The sequence below is a fragment of the Struthio camelus genome, chromosome 23 (genome assembly GCF_040807025.1).
Source record: "Struthio camelus isolate bStrCam1 chromosome 23, bStrCam1.hap1, whole genome shotgun sequence".
Lineage (NCBI taxonomy): Eukaryota > Metazoa > Chordata > Aves > Struthioniformes > Struthionidae > Struthio > Struthio camelus.
The window spans coordinates 10,573,283-10,590,935 of NC_090964.1; the positions used below are offsets into that span (position 1 = coordinate 10,573,283).

Below are 17,653 nucleotides of genomic sequence, written 5' to 3' on the forward strand. Positions count from 1 at the left end.
AGAAGTGGCCAGTCAGAGGCATGGTAAGCAGCCAACTGTGGTGATGAGTCCTGTGCTCTGGGGAATGGATTGAATCCCACTGAAAAAGGGATTTTTTGTGATGAAGGAAGAGCAGCGCATGAAAGGCAGCGGGGCAGGATGTGCCGTGCTGCATCTCACAGCACAAGGCTGTCCTTTCCATGTCTGCTGCGAGAGACCTGGAGGATAGGGTCATGCTGCGAGTTGCTCTGACTGCTGTTGCTTCTCCTGTTTATGCTTACAGCCAGGCTAGAAACAAAGCAGTTTTACAAAGGATCATAGCCCAGGGCGTTACTGCCTATGGCCAGGCATGTCTGGATAAGGACGGACAGGGGAAGGAGGATGACGCATGACTCCAAGAGGAGCAGCAAGAGCTCGCTGGGTAAACAGCCAGTCCTCTGTCACGTTCCCTGTGATATGCACCTTTGCCTGAGCAGTGCTATAATCCCAGAAACGCTCTAACTATGTACCATCGTGGGCTACCTCGGCTGGGACCTACACCTAACTCCTTCTCGGGATGTATTTCACAACCCCAGTAGAAGGCCATCCTGAATGATGCACTGTCCCTTGCTTTGCCCGTCTCCTTTTCCCTGAATCTCAGCCTGGGATTGATCTATTCCTGGTACGCAGCCTCTGCAGCTCCCATGGCTCTCAGCCCTTCCAAGTGCTGACAGTCACCATTTTGGCCTCTTCTTTCACCTCAGGAACATCCCCTCCTGTGCACAGCGCTCAGGACCAAGCCTACACATCAGCCCACCGAAGATCATGCAGTGCAGCAGGTACGTGAGGCTTAGCCTCAAATGCACCTGCGCTAAGTGTGTTTTCAGCAATGCGCAGACTTTCTGCTTAGATGTAATGCTGGGTATTTGCATTATGCTCTCACCTGAATGATCCCCATTCTTTTATGAGAGGAGACAATGAATGTGGAGGAAAGCCAGCCCAGACATCAGACTCATAGTGTGGGCAGCCCTGTTTTCATCACTACTACTTTGTTTGAATGCTATCTCCAACACTACTTCTACTAGGTGTGAGATAAGTCTGAACTTTCCCATTGCACACTACCAATCAGTTGATGTTCCTTTCCCCACATGGTTTGACGATGCTTTGCTGCTGAGGAAGGGCTCCATCTGGTTGCAGTTTCACTTTTTAATGCTTTACATAAACATAGCTATAAAAAGCAATGACATGAGGATAAAAAAAATAATGGCTTCATATGGGGTTTGGGCAATGGCTATGAATCACTCGCAGACAGGCACCGAACCGCACCTGTTAGAGCACCGAGTTCAAATTTGATGCTACAGCAAAACTTGCAAAAAGCGGGAGGGGGATGGTGGTCCTTTCCTGTTGTTGTATGTTAATTAGTCTTTTTAATGGGTAGCCAAGAAATATTTTAGTGCAGGTTGACCCTGAATTTAGACTAGTAGTTAACGAGGTTGTTCCCCATATCTTTTTCTCAACCTGGCTCTCTTAGTGGACCGCAGCCTTGGGAAGTGCTGAAAACTTCCTGAGCGCCGCCCTATACTGTCTTGATGGACTTTGGAAGTGACATGGTTCAGACTGTTGACAGCTTAGCTTCTTTTCCCTATATCTCTTTTCCTGGCTTTGTCTACATTGCAGATACTCTGTGGCAGGAGCTATAGACTCAGCTTCCAGCGCTGACTGCGGGGATGGAGGGGATCCAGCCCCTCAGAGCACGATGTCGAAGTACGCGGGCTGTTCTGTGTCTGGGTGTATATATGTCAGATACATCACTCAGTGGGGCAAAACACAAGTTTCTTCTGCTGTGAAACTGAGTGTTAGTTGTCTAACTTAGCATGGCAGTTGTGTAAGAAGCTACCAAAGTCTGTAGTTTGAGCTTCTCTGGAAGCAAAAACGCAAAGGCAGATTTGTGCCGCCTGTGGCAGATTCCCTTGTGAGAGCAAGTGCGTCATTCCACCCGAGGGCTGTCCTTGCATGTCCTTGCCGTACTCCCCACTTCTCCAGGGCAAGCCATCCAAGGACTGCAGTGCACTTTGCAAACTGATAAAGCATCGCTTTGTTCCTATAAGGGACATAATCATTATCATCTGCACTTTACAGATGGAAGAAGTATTGCACAGAAGCAACTTGTCCAATGTCATTTAGGGCAGACAAGCCAAATCCGGAAACACAGCCTAGATCTCGGGCCGCAGCTCCAGTCTCCCTGCAAGACAGCGCTCGGTTACCCAGTCGCCGGGAGGCTCGTTTGCTGAAGTGACTCACCCAGCAAACGCGTTCTTCTCGCATGAGCTGTAAGCGCATCGCAGCTGCTGTGGACGTGCGGTTACTTCTGGCTTGTTTCTGCTTAGGCAACGTTTTCAAACTGCAGCCAGGAACTTGAGAGGTGGTCCAAAGGCTGCACCACTTGAACAGGGTATCGAGTAGGTATTTCAGCTCCAGGACTGCTTACACTGCTCTCCGTGATGTGCGAGATGATGGATAAATTTTGTCCTGTTCTCTTCTCCGAGAGACCTTTTCTGGGAATAAGGGAGTCACAAAAACATCAGCTTTCCTCAGCTCCCCAAGTGGGCTTCTGGGATCACAGGACGTGTTAGAGGCGAAATATCTCATTAGGCAACTGTGCAACCTCTGGCCGTGAGTGGAGGTTTCAGCCGATGCGACTCCTTGGCAGCTGTGAGGGTAAAGCTGCTACCAGAGTTTCACTAGTGTTTAATCAGCTTTTATAAACGGCCATGGAAGGAAAAGCACAGCTGCTCTGTGGAGGGAGTGTGAGCTCCATGTCTCAGGAGATTTTAGAAAATAAGCTGCCCTCTTAAAAAAATATATATTAAACTGTCCCCTGCACACCTGCTCTTGCTCTCTCATTTCAGTGAAGGGTGGGCTATAAACCGGGAGAGTGCATCGTTAAGGCGAGTACTGCGCTGGGGTTTAGGACCAGACTGCAGAGCCAAGCTGCTCCCAGAGGCCTGCTCTGGTGCATCTGCTGGAGTTAGGCTTGGCGTGGGGTTTGCTGGTGCCATGCGCTCCAGGCAAACTGGAGCAGCGATTCTCCCAAATCCCACCAAAATCGTTGCTCACTAGAGCCAAGCTGTGAGCTTGGGTGCTTTGCGCTCTCCCATACAAATGTGTTGGTGGATTCAAAGCCAGGAAAATAAGGTTAATGGCCAAGCTGTGCATTACACAGTAATTTGTGATTATTAATGGAGCATCACTCTCCAAACTAGCCCAAATAGCTGTGCGAAATTTAAGGAGACACAACCACTCGTTGTTCTTCTGCATAGTCTGTTTGGGGAGTGAAACAGCAGAATTTGCTAAGCGTGAGGCATAGGGATCTGGGTCTCACGAGAGGCGGGCAAAAACCAGAAGGAGTCTGCATCCCTCAGCAGCTGGGTGGAGAGACACGGGGGAGAAGCCTTGGGCAGCAGGAGCTTCGGTTTTCCCTCAAGGAAAACTTCCCTTACAAGTTCCGCCCCATCCCTTCGTCATGCTACCGAGTGTGATCCAGCTGGGAGGTACTGCGGGTGGGGTGGGGTGGCTGGCAGATGAGAAACAACCTGGTAGTACAGGAGGTGGATGAGGAGCTATTGAAGAACTGCCTGCCCTTCCACCGCAGGACTTTCTGTTCCTGTTCCTCAATCCGTCCCGTGTCTGTTTGCCTGCCTGCAGCGCAGCGGGGTTCTGGACTTGGGGCAGAAGAGGTTTCTGAGGATGCGGCCACCCTCCCTTGGGCTGAAGGAGGTTCTTGTTCCGAACACGTCAGGGTGGTGGGTTGCCCACGTGCATCGCAGTATTTTTCCCCAGGAACTGATCAGCTGAGACTTTCAAATTATCAAGCAGTTTTTCAAGCATAACTGTCATGTACTGAGAGTGACAGGAATGCTGGATAGAAAAAACATGTGTGAAAGCTCAGAGGTATAATCAAAGACTAAGTGGGCTGTGTGCTCCTTCCTCTTCTCCCCACCCAGTGGGTGATGGCAGGTTTAGGCAGGCTGTGGGCTGTTGTGCTTGGGCAGAGGGCAGGGGCTGTGGTGGGTTCTCATAAAGGATCTCTTATTCTGATGAGGAAAGAGGTCAGACCTAGGTTAGCTTTGTGGCTAGGCCTTTGTTCAACCAACCACTGGTCGAGCAGCTACCTTCTGACTTCCAGCACTAAGCTCTTCCATGCCCAGTTCACAGAGAGTTCAATGTTCTTTTGTAGCCTAAAAATCTCCTTGTTCTCGTTTGTGTGTCTGTGGATATGTTTATAGAGAGCATTTGCTTTGCTAAGCTAAGCAAGCCAACCTCCTCCTGAGTTTCCTCTGTGTGTGTTTGTGTGTTGGGGAGCCGTCCTTTCCCCAATTTTCCCAGTATTCCTCCTTTTCTCTAGGTTTAATGCAGATTTCACTAATGCCTTGTACAATGGCTATAAACTCCTAGTTTCACAGAAAATACCTTTCTTCGTATATTCTAGGGCCATCTTGACAAACTGTTAGTGCACGTACATCCTGTAGTGGACCATTATTCTCTGATATCCTTCCCATTATGTCAGCCAATGACTTTATATAATATAGGAAACATTTAGGGGGAAAAAAAAGGAAAGGTTTCCCAGTAACTGCATTGCCCAAACATTCAGCACAAAGCATCTTTCACCGCATCAGGGACAAGGTCCTATTTATTTAGATGGGCAGAGGAGATCACTTGGACTCTGTGGTCTCAGAGCAGGCAAAGTGGACACACACAAGATTTGGGTGTCTGAATCCACACATCCTGAACAGCATCACTTGTCAGCCAGAACGTTCCCTGGCTTTGTCACCTGGATCCAGCTGAGCTGGGCCCGGGACGTGCCTGGTGTCCCAGAGCCCTGAGCCCCCTCGACGCTGTACCAGCCCACGTTTGTGGGGGCAGAGCAGCAGCTTCCTGGGGGTGCGAGCAGACACGCCGCTCCCTGGCAGGAGGCTGTGGCAGCCGAGCCTTGGAGCAGCCCCCTCCCGCTTGCCTGCGGGCCCAGCCTGCACCCCATTGCCTTGGCGGGGACAGCAGCGCAGCAGGGTCGGTCTGTGACTGAAGCTGCAGAGCCCGTTTTTGTACTGTGAAAACATTCATTCTCAGAAAACTCCAAATGAATATTTGGAAGAGTCAGAAATCACGCTGGTGACAGGGGTACACCTCTTACATGCTGTGCGACATAGACAGAGCCCATGAGGGCCCAAGCAGAATATGAGCTTATTGCAGGTATCCTGAGCCAGAGAGCAGCAGACAGCAGTCCCACCCCCAGCAGAAAGCCACCCTTGCTGCATGCGTGTTCAGATGTGCCTCACTTACGTGGTCAATGAGCTCCTTGATCATGCCGTTCCACTGCCCCTTGTCATCCTGTGCGCCGTATTTCCCATCTTCCACCAGCCGGATCTCGTAGGTGAAGCCCAGGATGATGGCCAGTTCCTTCAGAAGGTCAATGCAGTAACCCTCAAAGCGGTCGTTCCCAAACAGGGCCGTGTCTGACTTGCGGAACATGACGAAGGGCTCTTCCTGGACACCGGAAAGCAAAGAGTCACCATTATGGGCCAGCTGCCAGTCCCATTGCCACAGCAAAGCACCAGAGGAAGGGCCGCTCGGCAGGTAGACCTGAGCAATGAGACCAGGCTCTTCAGGCAGCGTTGGCACTGTGACATGTTTGGAATAAATTAACTTTGCACAGTGCATCGTGCTAATTAGCAGCCTTGTTTACCCCACAAAATTTAATTTTGTCTCTTCTGAGCAGCCAACTGTTTTCCATTTGGTGGGATTTCAGGGAGAAAAATAACCATTTCATGCTCTGAAAAGGAAGAGCATTGAGAAACAATAAAAGGGGTAGGGGGGGACAAATTGAACGGCAAATCCTGCACAGCAGAAATGCAGCTGACCTGCACCACAGTGCCTCACTGCAGTGGTTCACTGCAATGGCAATGAGGAAGAGGCTGGTAGATTAAATGCAAGGTGAAGGAACCATACTTGGCTGCTGGTCAGCTCAAAACGTGCCCTGAGTTTAGGTCATTTTACTCTTTTCCCCCAGTAGTTGATGGGGCATGAGAACAGCTGAGGCAGGGGATGGGAGAGGAAACCTGCTGTTGCTGCAGGCGTCCTGTGAGCTATAGCAGCCTCTCCCATAGGTTTGGTATCTGCCCTCTGCTCTATTTGCAGCTTCAGTGGGGAGGGCCAGGGGGCACGAGGGAGAAAACATGTAGAGGAGAGATGGAAATGGCAAAACATGGTAGGCAGCAGGCAACAGCTAGAAGGCAAGGGGAGAATGAGAGATCAATAGCAGCTAGTAAGTGGTTCAAATTAAAGGTACCCTCAAGGCTGCAGTCCTCGCTGATGGGGATGGCCAGGATATGAAAATGCAATTATTGCAGAAGGCTCACAGATTGCCCTGCGGAGTCGGCTGCGTTGCTGGAGTTCCTGCAGTATTGCATGGGGAAACGGGGATTTGACAGTCGCAGGATGGGAGATCTGGAATCCCAGTTAACATATTAGCAAGATGCCCTGTTGCACCCAGGACTACAGCAGGCGCCTCGGCCCCGGGGGGCTGCTGGTCGTCCCTCTCTGCAAGACCGTGTTAGCCCCACTGCTGCTGTGGGAGAAACCTCTGCCTCCTGCACACGGCAGCAGGAAGGTGGGCAGGAGGTGCCTGCGTGGCCTCGTGGCAGGGTAGGGAGGGGATGAGCGGGAGCACACAAAACCAGATTTGCAGAATTATGAAACAAAACTGATAACATCACACCTATGGAGTGTAGTTTGGCGCATGCAGCTCAGTTAAATCCTGCTCTCTGGCCTCCTCCTCAGCTTTCTTCCCTGGAATTAGTGCTTTGTTTGTGAATCAGCTGAATCTATGGATCTTGATATAAATACGCCAGCTCCAGAGCAGCCATAAAGCACTATTAATTTTGGGAAGCGCTGTAGGGATTACATGCATATTTAACAGCTGAAGCACTGAACATTAGGACGCCACTCGCTTCAGTAATGTATCTCCAGGTCTCAGACATTTCCTAGGGGGTAATTCTGAACTCTGTGAACCACTTATTCACGGGCTATTTCACAATTTATTACTGAAAATGGCCAGACATCCAATTCACAAGCTCTCTCGGTTTGCTAATCGATTTCTCGGTGAAGGTGCCCTCAATTTCATAACTTCACAGTTCCCATATTGCTTGGGGAGAGTGGCACTGGCTGCTGGGGTAATATTTCTCTTCCAACAAGTCACTGCAATATGTGCAAAAGGGGGAAAAATAACCTTTCACGCTTTTCCTTTGAAAGGTTCCTCCTATGGCTTTTCTGCAATCATTTACACCAATGCAAAGGCACAAGGGGAAGTTGCAAATGCAAATAAAGTTTAGGGTTTTATTTTATTTTTTAGAATCTAGAATATGAAAATGTAGTTATTGCAAAACTTGGATCTAAGCACGTTTCTTACTCTTGCAGGCAACAGAATTGTAGGACAGGGGTGGTTTCTAGGTAGAGACCCCATTGTGTGTGTGCAGGCCCAAGGCCTCACACAATTAATGGGAACTGATATCACAGTTGCACGTTCTATAATTTATGTGTGCTCGTGGGGTAAGAGATGAAAATGCTGCCTGAAAGAAGCATGTCAAGGGCAGATGGCTGATAGGTCTCCTCCTGGCTCCGTCATTTTGCATTATACCTTAATCTTAAGGTACAGCAATCATGCTATTCTAGACCTAGGCATTTCTACAGCTCTAGCCATGTGTCTTATGCCTAACGAGATGCATCTGTTCTGATTTCCGTCAGCCCTCACCATACAGTTCTTGCCAGTACTCTAGTCCTGGACTTATCTGGTGCCCCTCGGTTTCACCCTGCACAATCTGCTGCTGCCTCTGTCCGAGCAGCTCTGCTGCTGTCTCTCGAGCCTCCTCTGCAGCAGTACCAGCCATCCCCTCGCAGCAGTTTCCCCCACTATACTGTGCACGGTTCTAATTAGAGATGGGGGGAGGTGAGTCGTTATGTAACTTCGGGGGATTTCTATCAGGCTGCAGCATGGGTTGAGCGATTCCCTTGCAGCTGATCCTGAGCCTCCACCTGAGAGTGGATTGATGAGATGTGTTATTCGTGTTGCTCTAAAAATTTGCATCTCCCATGTACAGGGACTGGCAGCCTACCTTGCTAAAATGAACTAAACCTGACATGGTAGGTCTCTCTATTTGGCCAGTTAGAAAAGACTACTTCGACTTCCTCTTCACAAGCTTTTTGAACACACCAAAAATGCTTAAATGCAAAATAATAAAAGGGAAAGCAAACTGCATGTGTATTGTGTGTGCCTGCACAAAGGCTACTACTGCAAGAGTCTGAAGAGAAGCAGTTTCACCATCTGATGCATGTTGAATCGTTAAAGTGCCTTTTGCTCTGTCATTTCTCTAATGCTTCTGCAGTAACTCCTGATGTGACAATTCATTTGAATAACCATAGCCAGTGGCGAACCGTTGCTGCCACTGATTCTGCTAATGCATATTGCATTGGATACCGTGCCTGCGCCGATCCACCATAAGCATGACCCATCTCGGTCCCGCGGGAGTAGCGTAGTGTGAAACTTTCAGACGGGGAAGGGAACTTACTTTCTCAGTCTCCCTTGCGTGTTGGGACATGAAAACAGTGTGTTGCGAAGCTTAGTCAAGGAGAGCATCCGGTACCCGACTCTCTGGGGGGAACTTGAGCAAAATGTTTCAGTGGAACAAATATTAGGTGATGAAGGGGGAAGTTCTGAGTTGTATTTTTTTTTCATTAGATGGGATGGCTAATTTGTCAGGAGAGCAGCAGCAGCATCTGCCCTGCACCGGCGTTCTGTCTGCTCCCGTTTCACTAACCCATTATTATGTGGAGCAAGAGCTTTGCTTCCGATCTTTCTTATGCCCTGCATCAGGTGTTTCCTTACTCTCTTTTCTTCTGGGCAATGAGAAGCTGAGAGGATGGACCTCCCAGTCTTGCATCTCTTTGTGCAATTCCTTCTATAACACAAAACCCCACTCTATAAAGACGCATCCTTTTAGGAAGGCAAGGAGGTCTGTAGTGAGGGATCACAGTGCTCTGGACTGGAGCACACAACCCCCAGGCTGGCAGTTCTTTTCCGTCTCTACCTTTAGGCTCCCTGAAAATATGGAATATCAAAGAGCCAGAAAATTTACACAGGCAAAAACACAGTTCAGACCCAAACGTGAGTAAGCTGTCCAAGTGCTGATACTTGTTGGTGCTTCCTGTAGGCATGCCACAAGCCCACACTGTGTAATACAGCTATATAGAAACCAATGCTACTAGTCATAATTCATTAGATGTTAAATAAAAATTAATTCCGATCTGATGCCTGCCATCAAATCCAATAGTGAACGTGAGAAGAAAATGCGGTGTGACAGTTAGAAGCAGAGGAGACCAGTTAAGTAACCATGGTTTGCTGGATAACTGCATTACTTTTAGCTAGTTTATCAAATACGTACTTAAGAGGGGGAAAGAAACACGATTGTCATAGCTAAGGCAAGGTCTCTGGTTGTTCTTAGCATTTTCTCCTGCAACAAGAATATTGCTATCTGAGATAGAGCGACCGAGCAGCTGGCGATGCTCACTGCCGCTGACAAGCCAGACAGCTGCATGCTACAGGCCCTGTGCGATTTAAGAGCTTTTCTGGAGCTCAGCGTTCGTAGCCCCCGGTGACCTTCACGCGTGCAGAGAGCGAGGAGGAACGGGAGAGCTGGTCAAGCCCCTGCAGCAGGGGATATCAGGCGTGCAGCAGGGAGAAGCAGCAGCCCTGGCTCAGGGAGCGCAGGCGGTGCCCGCTGGCGTGTGCCAGCCGCCCAGGCAGCCGCTCGGTGGGCTGCGGGTGGCCAGCAGAGGATGCCGTGGGTCACCCCGGTGCAGGTGCGCGGCAGCGCCATGGGCAGGAGTCCGGCTCTGCACCTGGGGCTCTCCATGCCCTCGTTCAGCTTTCCGAGGGACTAGCAAATCTGTAATGGCGTGCTGCAAATTGTCAGAGAAATCACATGTCCCAGAGATTTACATGTAGATGGAAAAGACAGGCCTGCAATCTCCTACCAGGACAGTGGTGACAATTAGAGATCTGTTGCTCAGTGAGTCTGTGATGTTAGGCCCTCGTCCCTTGGAAATTTCTGTGATGTTCAAGCCATCGGAAGGGCTCCACACTCCGACCTGGAATGAAGCAAGCAAGCAAATGAATCAACACTCGGCTCACATTATTCAGTTGCTTTCAGCATCCTACTGGCCTGGAAGAATGGAGTTGCTTCCCTCATCTGCTGAAAATGGAAGCAAAGCTGAAATTATCATCTTACATCAGCTGAATAGAAGATTTGCATTAACCCTTCAGTGGCAGGTCACTCCACCTGAATGTGTATAACAACCAACCCTTATGCTGCTCTCTGAAGGATACAGGAGCACGAAAGAAGACCATGATAACTAGCATTTAGGAGCTAAGTGAACAATTTGCAATGGTTCTGTGGATTGCAAACAATCAAAATGCACTGAAGAGTCAACTCTGGGCAGGAGCAAAACAGAACAAAAGTAAACAAGTAAGAATGTGAGGCCATTTTCTTTCACTTTAATTCTTTTGTTTTGATGGGAAGAATTAAAAAATTTGACTGGCTTTGCAGATCCCTGATATGGACCCTTTCTATCTTCTGCACAGAGGCATAGACTCACTTTTATAATGCGTTCCCCTTAAAGGACCTCAGCCCCAGCATCTCCAGGACAGGTGATTAAGTGCACCCTGAGCTGCAGTTTAGGGCAGTATTGATTGAACTCTTGGTTCTCTCTCTGCCGAGCAGAAACAGCTCAGCCCTGATCCCTTGTGGAGGACAAGAGGGCTGGAGAGCTCCAGGCTGCGCGCAGCGGGTCGGGGCGCTGCTGTGGAGGTCAGCCGGTGCCCCACACACCGGCACTAAGAGCGGGCGGCTGCACGTGCTTTCCTTCCCTGTGCGACTGTGCAGTTGCCTTTGTTGTCATCATCCCGCTCAGAGATATATTGAAGTCATCCACCCTGAGCCAGCTGTGCCCCTTGCAAGGCGGGCGCGCAGGGCCACCGAGGTGCGGCGACCTGCTCAGGCACGGGCACGTACAGCTCTGCTCCTCATCTCTTTGAGGTGCTCTTTTTTTCCTCAGGCTGTCAGTTTTAGTACATTTTTAGACTCTGAAGAAGCCTGTTGACCCAGAAGTAGCAAAACATGTTTCTATTTAAGAGAAGTCATCTGGGCAACTGTAGGCCTCTCAACCTGATCTCAGCAGTCCCGGGGAGACAAAGTTTGGAGGCAGGACTGGCTAAAGGCCTGTGACAGGGAGATAAAACGCCACGAAAGCTGCAGGGATGTGGGATTGCGGCCAGCAAACGGAGCAGGGTGGCCATTCAGCCAGCCTGGCAGTGAGAAAAAACAAAAACCCATATGGAAACGGGAACAGATAATCCATCTTAGGGTTCATACTGTGACACAGGACTGAGAGAGAAACCCGCAGCAAACAGCTCAAACCCACTGGGGAGCCAGGAACTTCCAATATTTTATTTATTCCTATTTTTAAGATATTCTAACCTCTTCAGTAGTCCAAGGAGAGAACTTGGTTTTACTGCATCCCCAAAAAGAGACTTCATAATGAGAAATGCTGCCTGGCAAAAAAAATTCATAAATTGTGAAAGAGTTTCCATGAACTTTGTGAAAGGCTCTAAATATTTCAGGTAAAACCCAGGCAATCCCCCTTGTCTCCCTTCAGTCACAGAACAGCTGCAATGTCAAAAGATTATTACTGTGCATGAAAAGAAGAAGCAGGAATCTAAGAGGCCCCTGCTAGTGCTGCAGCTCAGTTGCTTTAAGAAAATGAAATACATGGAACTTAAGACTGAATTAATCAGTTTAAAATATTGAAAAAGGGAAGAAAAAGAAAAAAAGTGCATTAAGAGAAGTGTGCAAGTCAGATAGTCAAACTGCATGTAATTATGTTTAGTTAATACTTCTATAATCCCTGGAACATCCAGGAAGTATAAGGATCAGGAGTTCAATCCTAAAGCTCAACAAACGTAAGCTATTACACATAATGCAGAATCCGTGTGGGATTTGTTTGTAGTTTGGTAGTTTGGCATTTTGTTATTTCAGATTAACTATTGACAGAAACCTAGTATCAGCAGAGATTTGACATCGATACTTTAAAACCCCGCTGGAGTTGAGAAGAAGCTTTTTAAAAAATAATAGTGGGAATTGTGAAATCTCTGAATTGACAGAGATCAAAACACAAAAGCCGAATGACTGCGCGGAATATGCATCGAGGTTTGGCAACTTGCTATGTGCTTTATGTGACACGCACTAGTAATAAATACAGCTAGTGCCAGTCTCCAGCACGCTTGAGGAGTATTAGTTTGACAGATAGATGCTGTGGTTGTACGTAAACATTTAGATTCATATGGTATCCAAATACTTGCCACATTTTTCTATTATTTTACCAACACACAGCTCTCTCACAGTCGTTGGGGCACTGTACTTCAGAAAGACAGAGGGGGGGTTCTGTGGGATTCTGTAGAAATTCAGGTATGAATTTCCCATCAATTTAGTGTTGCAAATCAGCGTGCCCGTTCGGGGCACCGCTCGGGGGAGAGGCTTCGCAGGCTCCGGCAGCGCTGGGTGCTGCGGGCGCAGAGCAGCCGCCTACCCTCAGCAAAACATCGCTGGCAGAGGAAGCTTTTACGCTGTCCGGTTATGCTTTATCGATCTCGGCCTATGGATTAATTTCATGAACTCTTCCTCAAGTGCTAATGTTCTGAGCTATCATTTTCTTGTCCATGTATCAAAAAAGGACCTGGATCCATCTCTTCTTGTCTGGGAGGTTTTCTGCTGCTGAACAAATCAGCAGAGGGGAAAGGAGAAAGATGAATGGCAGTCAGTGGGAAATGCTGGTTTTTCAAAACTGAAGAATTTTGCATAATAGGGTGATTTTGATGTGGTTTAGACTCTAAACATTTTTGGTAGTTACTACTTTAGAGTTGTCAAAAAATCCAAATGGAATAATGTAACTTTTGGGGTTTTTTTTTTGTCTTGGGAATGTTTTAAGGGTTTCAATATTTCATGTCAAATGTTAAGTGGAAAATTTTAATTTTTGATATTTTGAAGAAAAAAAATGAATCTACAGAGATCATTTCCTGCTCAATTCTTGGGAAAAGGCAAGCTCTGGCTCTGCCCCGTCCCCACCTCCTTCCTGCCCAGAGCTCTGCTGGGCTGCGGCTGGGACTGCAGGGCGCTGGGTTTTCTTGCAATAACATTTTCTTTATTCTGTATTTGGCACCAAAACAAATCCACTAGGAGAGTGCAGTGGTGACCTTGAGTTTTTTTACATGAAGCGGGGAGCTACCACTGTGGTGTGAAAGCACGGCAACAATTTAATTTTAAAGAGGAGGAAAAACAAAGGGTAAGAAAGGGGGATGGGGCAGTCGAGCCGCTGGGTCCCGGGGAGCCCCTCTGCGTCCTCGCCCTCCGAGCAGGGGAGTCTGGTGGAGCTGCTGCCTCCAGCCTCCCAGGGCTGCCCACGAGCGCTGTTTGATTAATCCCCCAGCCTTAACTGGAAAAGTCATCTGTGCATCTCGGGCTGCTTGCTGCATGGTTAATTGAAAACTCCCTCTCTGGGTTCCCAGCTGGCATTTGCTGCCGTATTTGAAGTCTGTCTCCCTGCCCAAAGGTTACAGGACTCAGCACTTCATCCGTAGCTGCCAGCAAGGCACCCTGCGAGTATCTAAAGCAGGTTCTGCTCTGGAAAGGGAATTGCTGCCTAGTAGCCAGCTTTTTCCTGTAAATCTGCAGGTGAGACACCCTTTAGCAGAACGTGGACCCAGAATTACTCGCAGAGAGGGGTTAGACCCTGTGCGAGCGCTGCATGGCCTCATCTGGCGTTATCTGGAGCCGGATTAGAGTAGAGCACCCGAGAATTGGTAATGCTTGGTATAAGCTGTCCACTGCACAGTTCTGTGTTCGTTTTAGGCCACTTGCTGCTCTGTTTTGTCTATTAAATGAAATGATCTCATCTTGAAAATGGCATTTTAGCAGCTTTAATAGTTTGCATATTGCTTTTTTTTTTTTTTTGGAAAAGTAATTGAAGAAAAGGAAATGAAATCCCCATGAACACCTGAGAATCAGATTTGCACATCAGCATCGTATTTCTCTGCCCAGGGGAGATCTGCACTCATTAGGAGGAACTGAGCCTGCACTTTCTGTACTACCACGTCTGCTCTGGATGGCTGGGAAAAGGCAGCCACTGAACGAAACCCTGAGGCCGGACAGGCCAGAGCAGGCACTTTGCTTTTTTTCTTATTCCTTCGGTAATACAGAAAAAAATTTAAACAAAGATACACACAGCGTCCTGCTCCAAAACCTAGGCTGTAATAAGCCGGTGCCATTTCCAAGTCTTAGACGATTTTTATTGAAGGAAGTCACACCAAGATGATGCTTCCAGGAGTTGCTGCCTCCTCAGGAAAATGTCAGTGTTTTGTAAGCAAGCCCAGCAGGATGGAGGGTGGGACAGGTTTTATTCCTTCCATTTTGATCTCGGGCAAGGAGGTGTCAATGGCTGCTCAGAAAGTTTATTCTGCCTCCACTTTACTTCTGCCATATCCCAGCAAAGTGCCACAAGCACTTATGCAGCAAGGAACTAATGCTGCGCACAGTGATTCAGGGCTAGAGAGTCACAGATGAGGCACGGAAAAGGGTCTGAGAAATCCCACAAAGTAAATATCCTTTTATATATAAAACAGAAAACATGGAAGCAGTAAGACCACCCACCACCAATTTTCTCTGTTGCCTGAGTAGACCTTTCAAAGTTTGGCTCACTCATAATTCTGTAGGTAAGATAAACCCTGCCTACCTTTTCGAGACCATCTTCTTTGAGGCTGATGATATCCAAATCAAAATCTGTCCGTAAGCCACTAGTTTTGTTAAAGACAATCCGTCCAGTTAATCCTTCCCACTGGGCCTGCGGAAGGGAGAAAAAGCGGCAGGGCTCTAACGTGGTGCCATAAATAACCTTTTACCCTCGGCTGTACGATGCACTCTTTTAATTAGTCCTTACACTGGTACTTTCTCCCCAAAGAGCAAGATTAATTAATAACCATTTCCATCACCGTTAGGATTGCAGACTGAGCTGGAGATTTTCACAAGTCTTTTGAAGTCCTTGCCGCAATTTTTGTTAGCACCTTTTGCGTTCAACAGCTGTTCAGGACATGATGACTCAGTAGAAAACTACTTGCATTTATCATGGCATCCTTGTGCGCGGCATTTATCCTTGTAGCGCTGATAAATGCTGGGCTGCAGGAAGCCTGGATTTGGGACAATTCCAGTCAACCCCATAAATAAAGAATCCTTATTTGCACGAACCTGCTGGTGCTTCCAAGGCGCATGGAAGCTAAAAAGTGCTGAATGCTTTCCTCCCTTATTTCCGATGGAAAGTGGAGAACAAGAGTCTAGGAAGCGAAGACCTTATCCCTGCTAACAGGCTCCGTCACTCTACAGCAGACGTGGGAATGTTGTAGGAAAGTGCTGTGTCAGTCCGCCTTGTCCGGTCTGTGGCGGTTCAACTTCAGCCCTGGGACAGGAGCCCAGAGACAATATGGAAGCTGCATTTTTTGGAGATTTTCAAAGCTTGACTGGCCAAGGTCCCAGGCAGCCTAGCCTAACTTGGAGCTAGTCCTGCTCGGGGCAGGCTGTTGGGTAGAAGCCTCCAGAGCTCCTTTCCAGCCAGAATTACTCTGCAACTGTACTTCTTCGCCACTGTGTATTTTGCAGCACCACCAGAATTAATCTGTCTGGTTTAGGAGGTGAGAGGACCCCAAATACCAGCCGCTAGCGGTGTTAGCAAAGAGGCGCTGAGCGACAACGTGGCGTATGATGCCTGCTCTGCCCAGGCACAGTGTGGGATGTGCGGTAACCCCCTCCCCAAGGTATTTTGTGATGGTAGGACGCTGCTGTAATCGTGCCGGGCTCTCGACAGGGGTTACTACTTTACACTCCCGTTTTGGCAATGGAGAGTTCAGGTTCTGGCCCCTTCTGCCGAGCAGCTCCAGTGCGGCAGCTCCTCCCCGCTCACAACGTGTTTCCTCTATGGGCAGGGGACCTTGACGCATCGCAGCGCGGTGAAGGTGGCATCATGTATTCTCCGGGGGAGTGACCGGCATATTTCCCTGTAGATGCGCTCCTCTGACTCTTCCTCATTCGTTCCTGAGGAATACTGACAGCCTCCTCCCAGCCCGGCCACCCTTGAGTTTTGGGGAAGGCTGGGCTGCAGGGGGCCGGGCCGAGGGGCGCGCAGCCCGCCAGCGCCCTGGCAGCCGGGAAACGCAGAGCGCTCAGCGCGCCCGGCGGGGAGCAAACGCAGCTGCGGGCTGAGCGCGGCACCTCCCGGCCGCGGGGACCCGAACGCCTGCTGCCTGCGTGGGCGGCGCGGGGCCAGGGGCGGCCGGGGCGCTGAAGCCGCCCTCTCTGCTGCTGCTTTGTCTTTGCCGGAGTTCAGAGAGGGCGATTACCGCGTGCGCTGATTGCAGCGGGGAGGAGGCTTATCCCTGCAACTAGCTGACACCGTGCCAGCGAGGGGAACGACAGGCAGGCGCTGGAGTGTGAGGCGCAGGGTAATTTGCAAAAGGAGCCAACCAAACAAATTATTTACACTGTCTTTTGGCAGCCAGCTGGAGCAGCTTTCCGCAGAAGGGAACAAAACATGAAAAAGGAGAGAGAGGCAGAGGGAGAAGAGATGCAGTCTTCAGGGCCTAGTAAGAAAAAAGTTCGTGCTCTCTCTGCAATGGGAATACTTCTTCCTTTCTGCTGCCCTACGGCTGTGCGGCCCGCGCAGCTTGGGAAGCTCCTGGCGGAGGCGCGCTCTCGCTGCTCTGAGCCTGCTGGCGTCTGTACACGATGCTGCAGCACAAATCCTAATAACAATTAGCAACGTACTTCTACTCTTTCATGTTTAAAAACTTTAGGGGTTTTTATGGCCAGCTGTTTCAATGTGGCCTCAATCATGTATACCATACTGCAGCCGCTTTCATAACTTCCCACATGAAGAGCCACAGCCAGAGAAGTTTAAAAAGGCCTTAGGGTAAATAAGGCTTTTTCATCACAAAGATGTGTCTGGCAGCGCTTGTAATATCTTTCTGCAGCTCTTGCCTTCTTCTTTTTTTTTTTTTTTGGTCTTTTTTTTTGTGTGGACAGAGCGGAGCGTGGGGGTGAGTGCAGGGTGTGCGTGCGAGGGGACCCGTTTGGGAGAGCTCCCGGCCACCCCTCGCTGCGGCTTCCCTGTGCTGCACTCACTTGGTGAGCTATTGCTCAGGAACACCTGCGGCTTGAGCCTGTTTGCATGCTTTTGCCAGATGCAAACAAACAGTTATAGGGGCTGAACAGAGAAAAATCACAGTGAGTCAAAGCAGAGAGAGAATGAAGCCGCCTCCTCGCTCCCCTGGCTCCCTGCTCGCTGCCTCCACCGCGCTGCCCGAGCCGTCCATCGGTGCGCAGGCAGAGCCGCGCAGCGCTGCCAGCTTTGCCACCGGGATTCAGTTGCGCTGAATGCCCTTTGCGGACCCCAAGCAAACGTTCCTGTAAAAGGCAAAAGGCTATTGCTCTGCTAGGAGCGGCCTCGTAAGGAGAGTGATCCAGCTGCTCTTGACGCACGAGGAGGC

The 17,653-nt window shown here is 49.2% G+C and overlaps 1 protein-coding gene across 2 annotated transcripts in view; it reads right to left on the reverse strand.

Annotated features, from left to right (window-relative positions):
* The window catches only part of GRIK3 (glutamate ionotropic receptor kainate type subunit 3), a 135,203-nt gene that overhangs the window by 31,008 nt on the left and 86,542 nt on the right, over positions 1-17,653 (reverse strand). For both annotated transcript variants that reach the window (XM_068917392.1, XM_068917393.1), the window contains exons 8-10: positions 14,854-14,961; positions 10,045-10,158; positions 5,299-5,502 (exon numbers count right to left, since the gene is read on the reverse strand). In XM_068917392.1, coding sequence (XP_068773493.1) covers positions 5,299-5,502; positions 10,045-10,158; positions 14,854-14,961 — 426 coding nt within the window. The remainder of the gene's footprint in view (positions 1-5,298; positions 5,503-10,044; positions 10,159-14,853; positions 14,962-17,653) is intronic.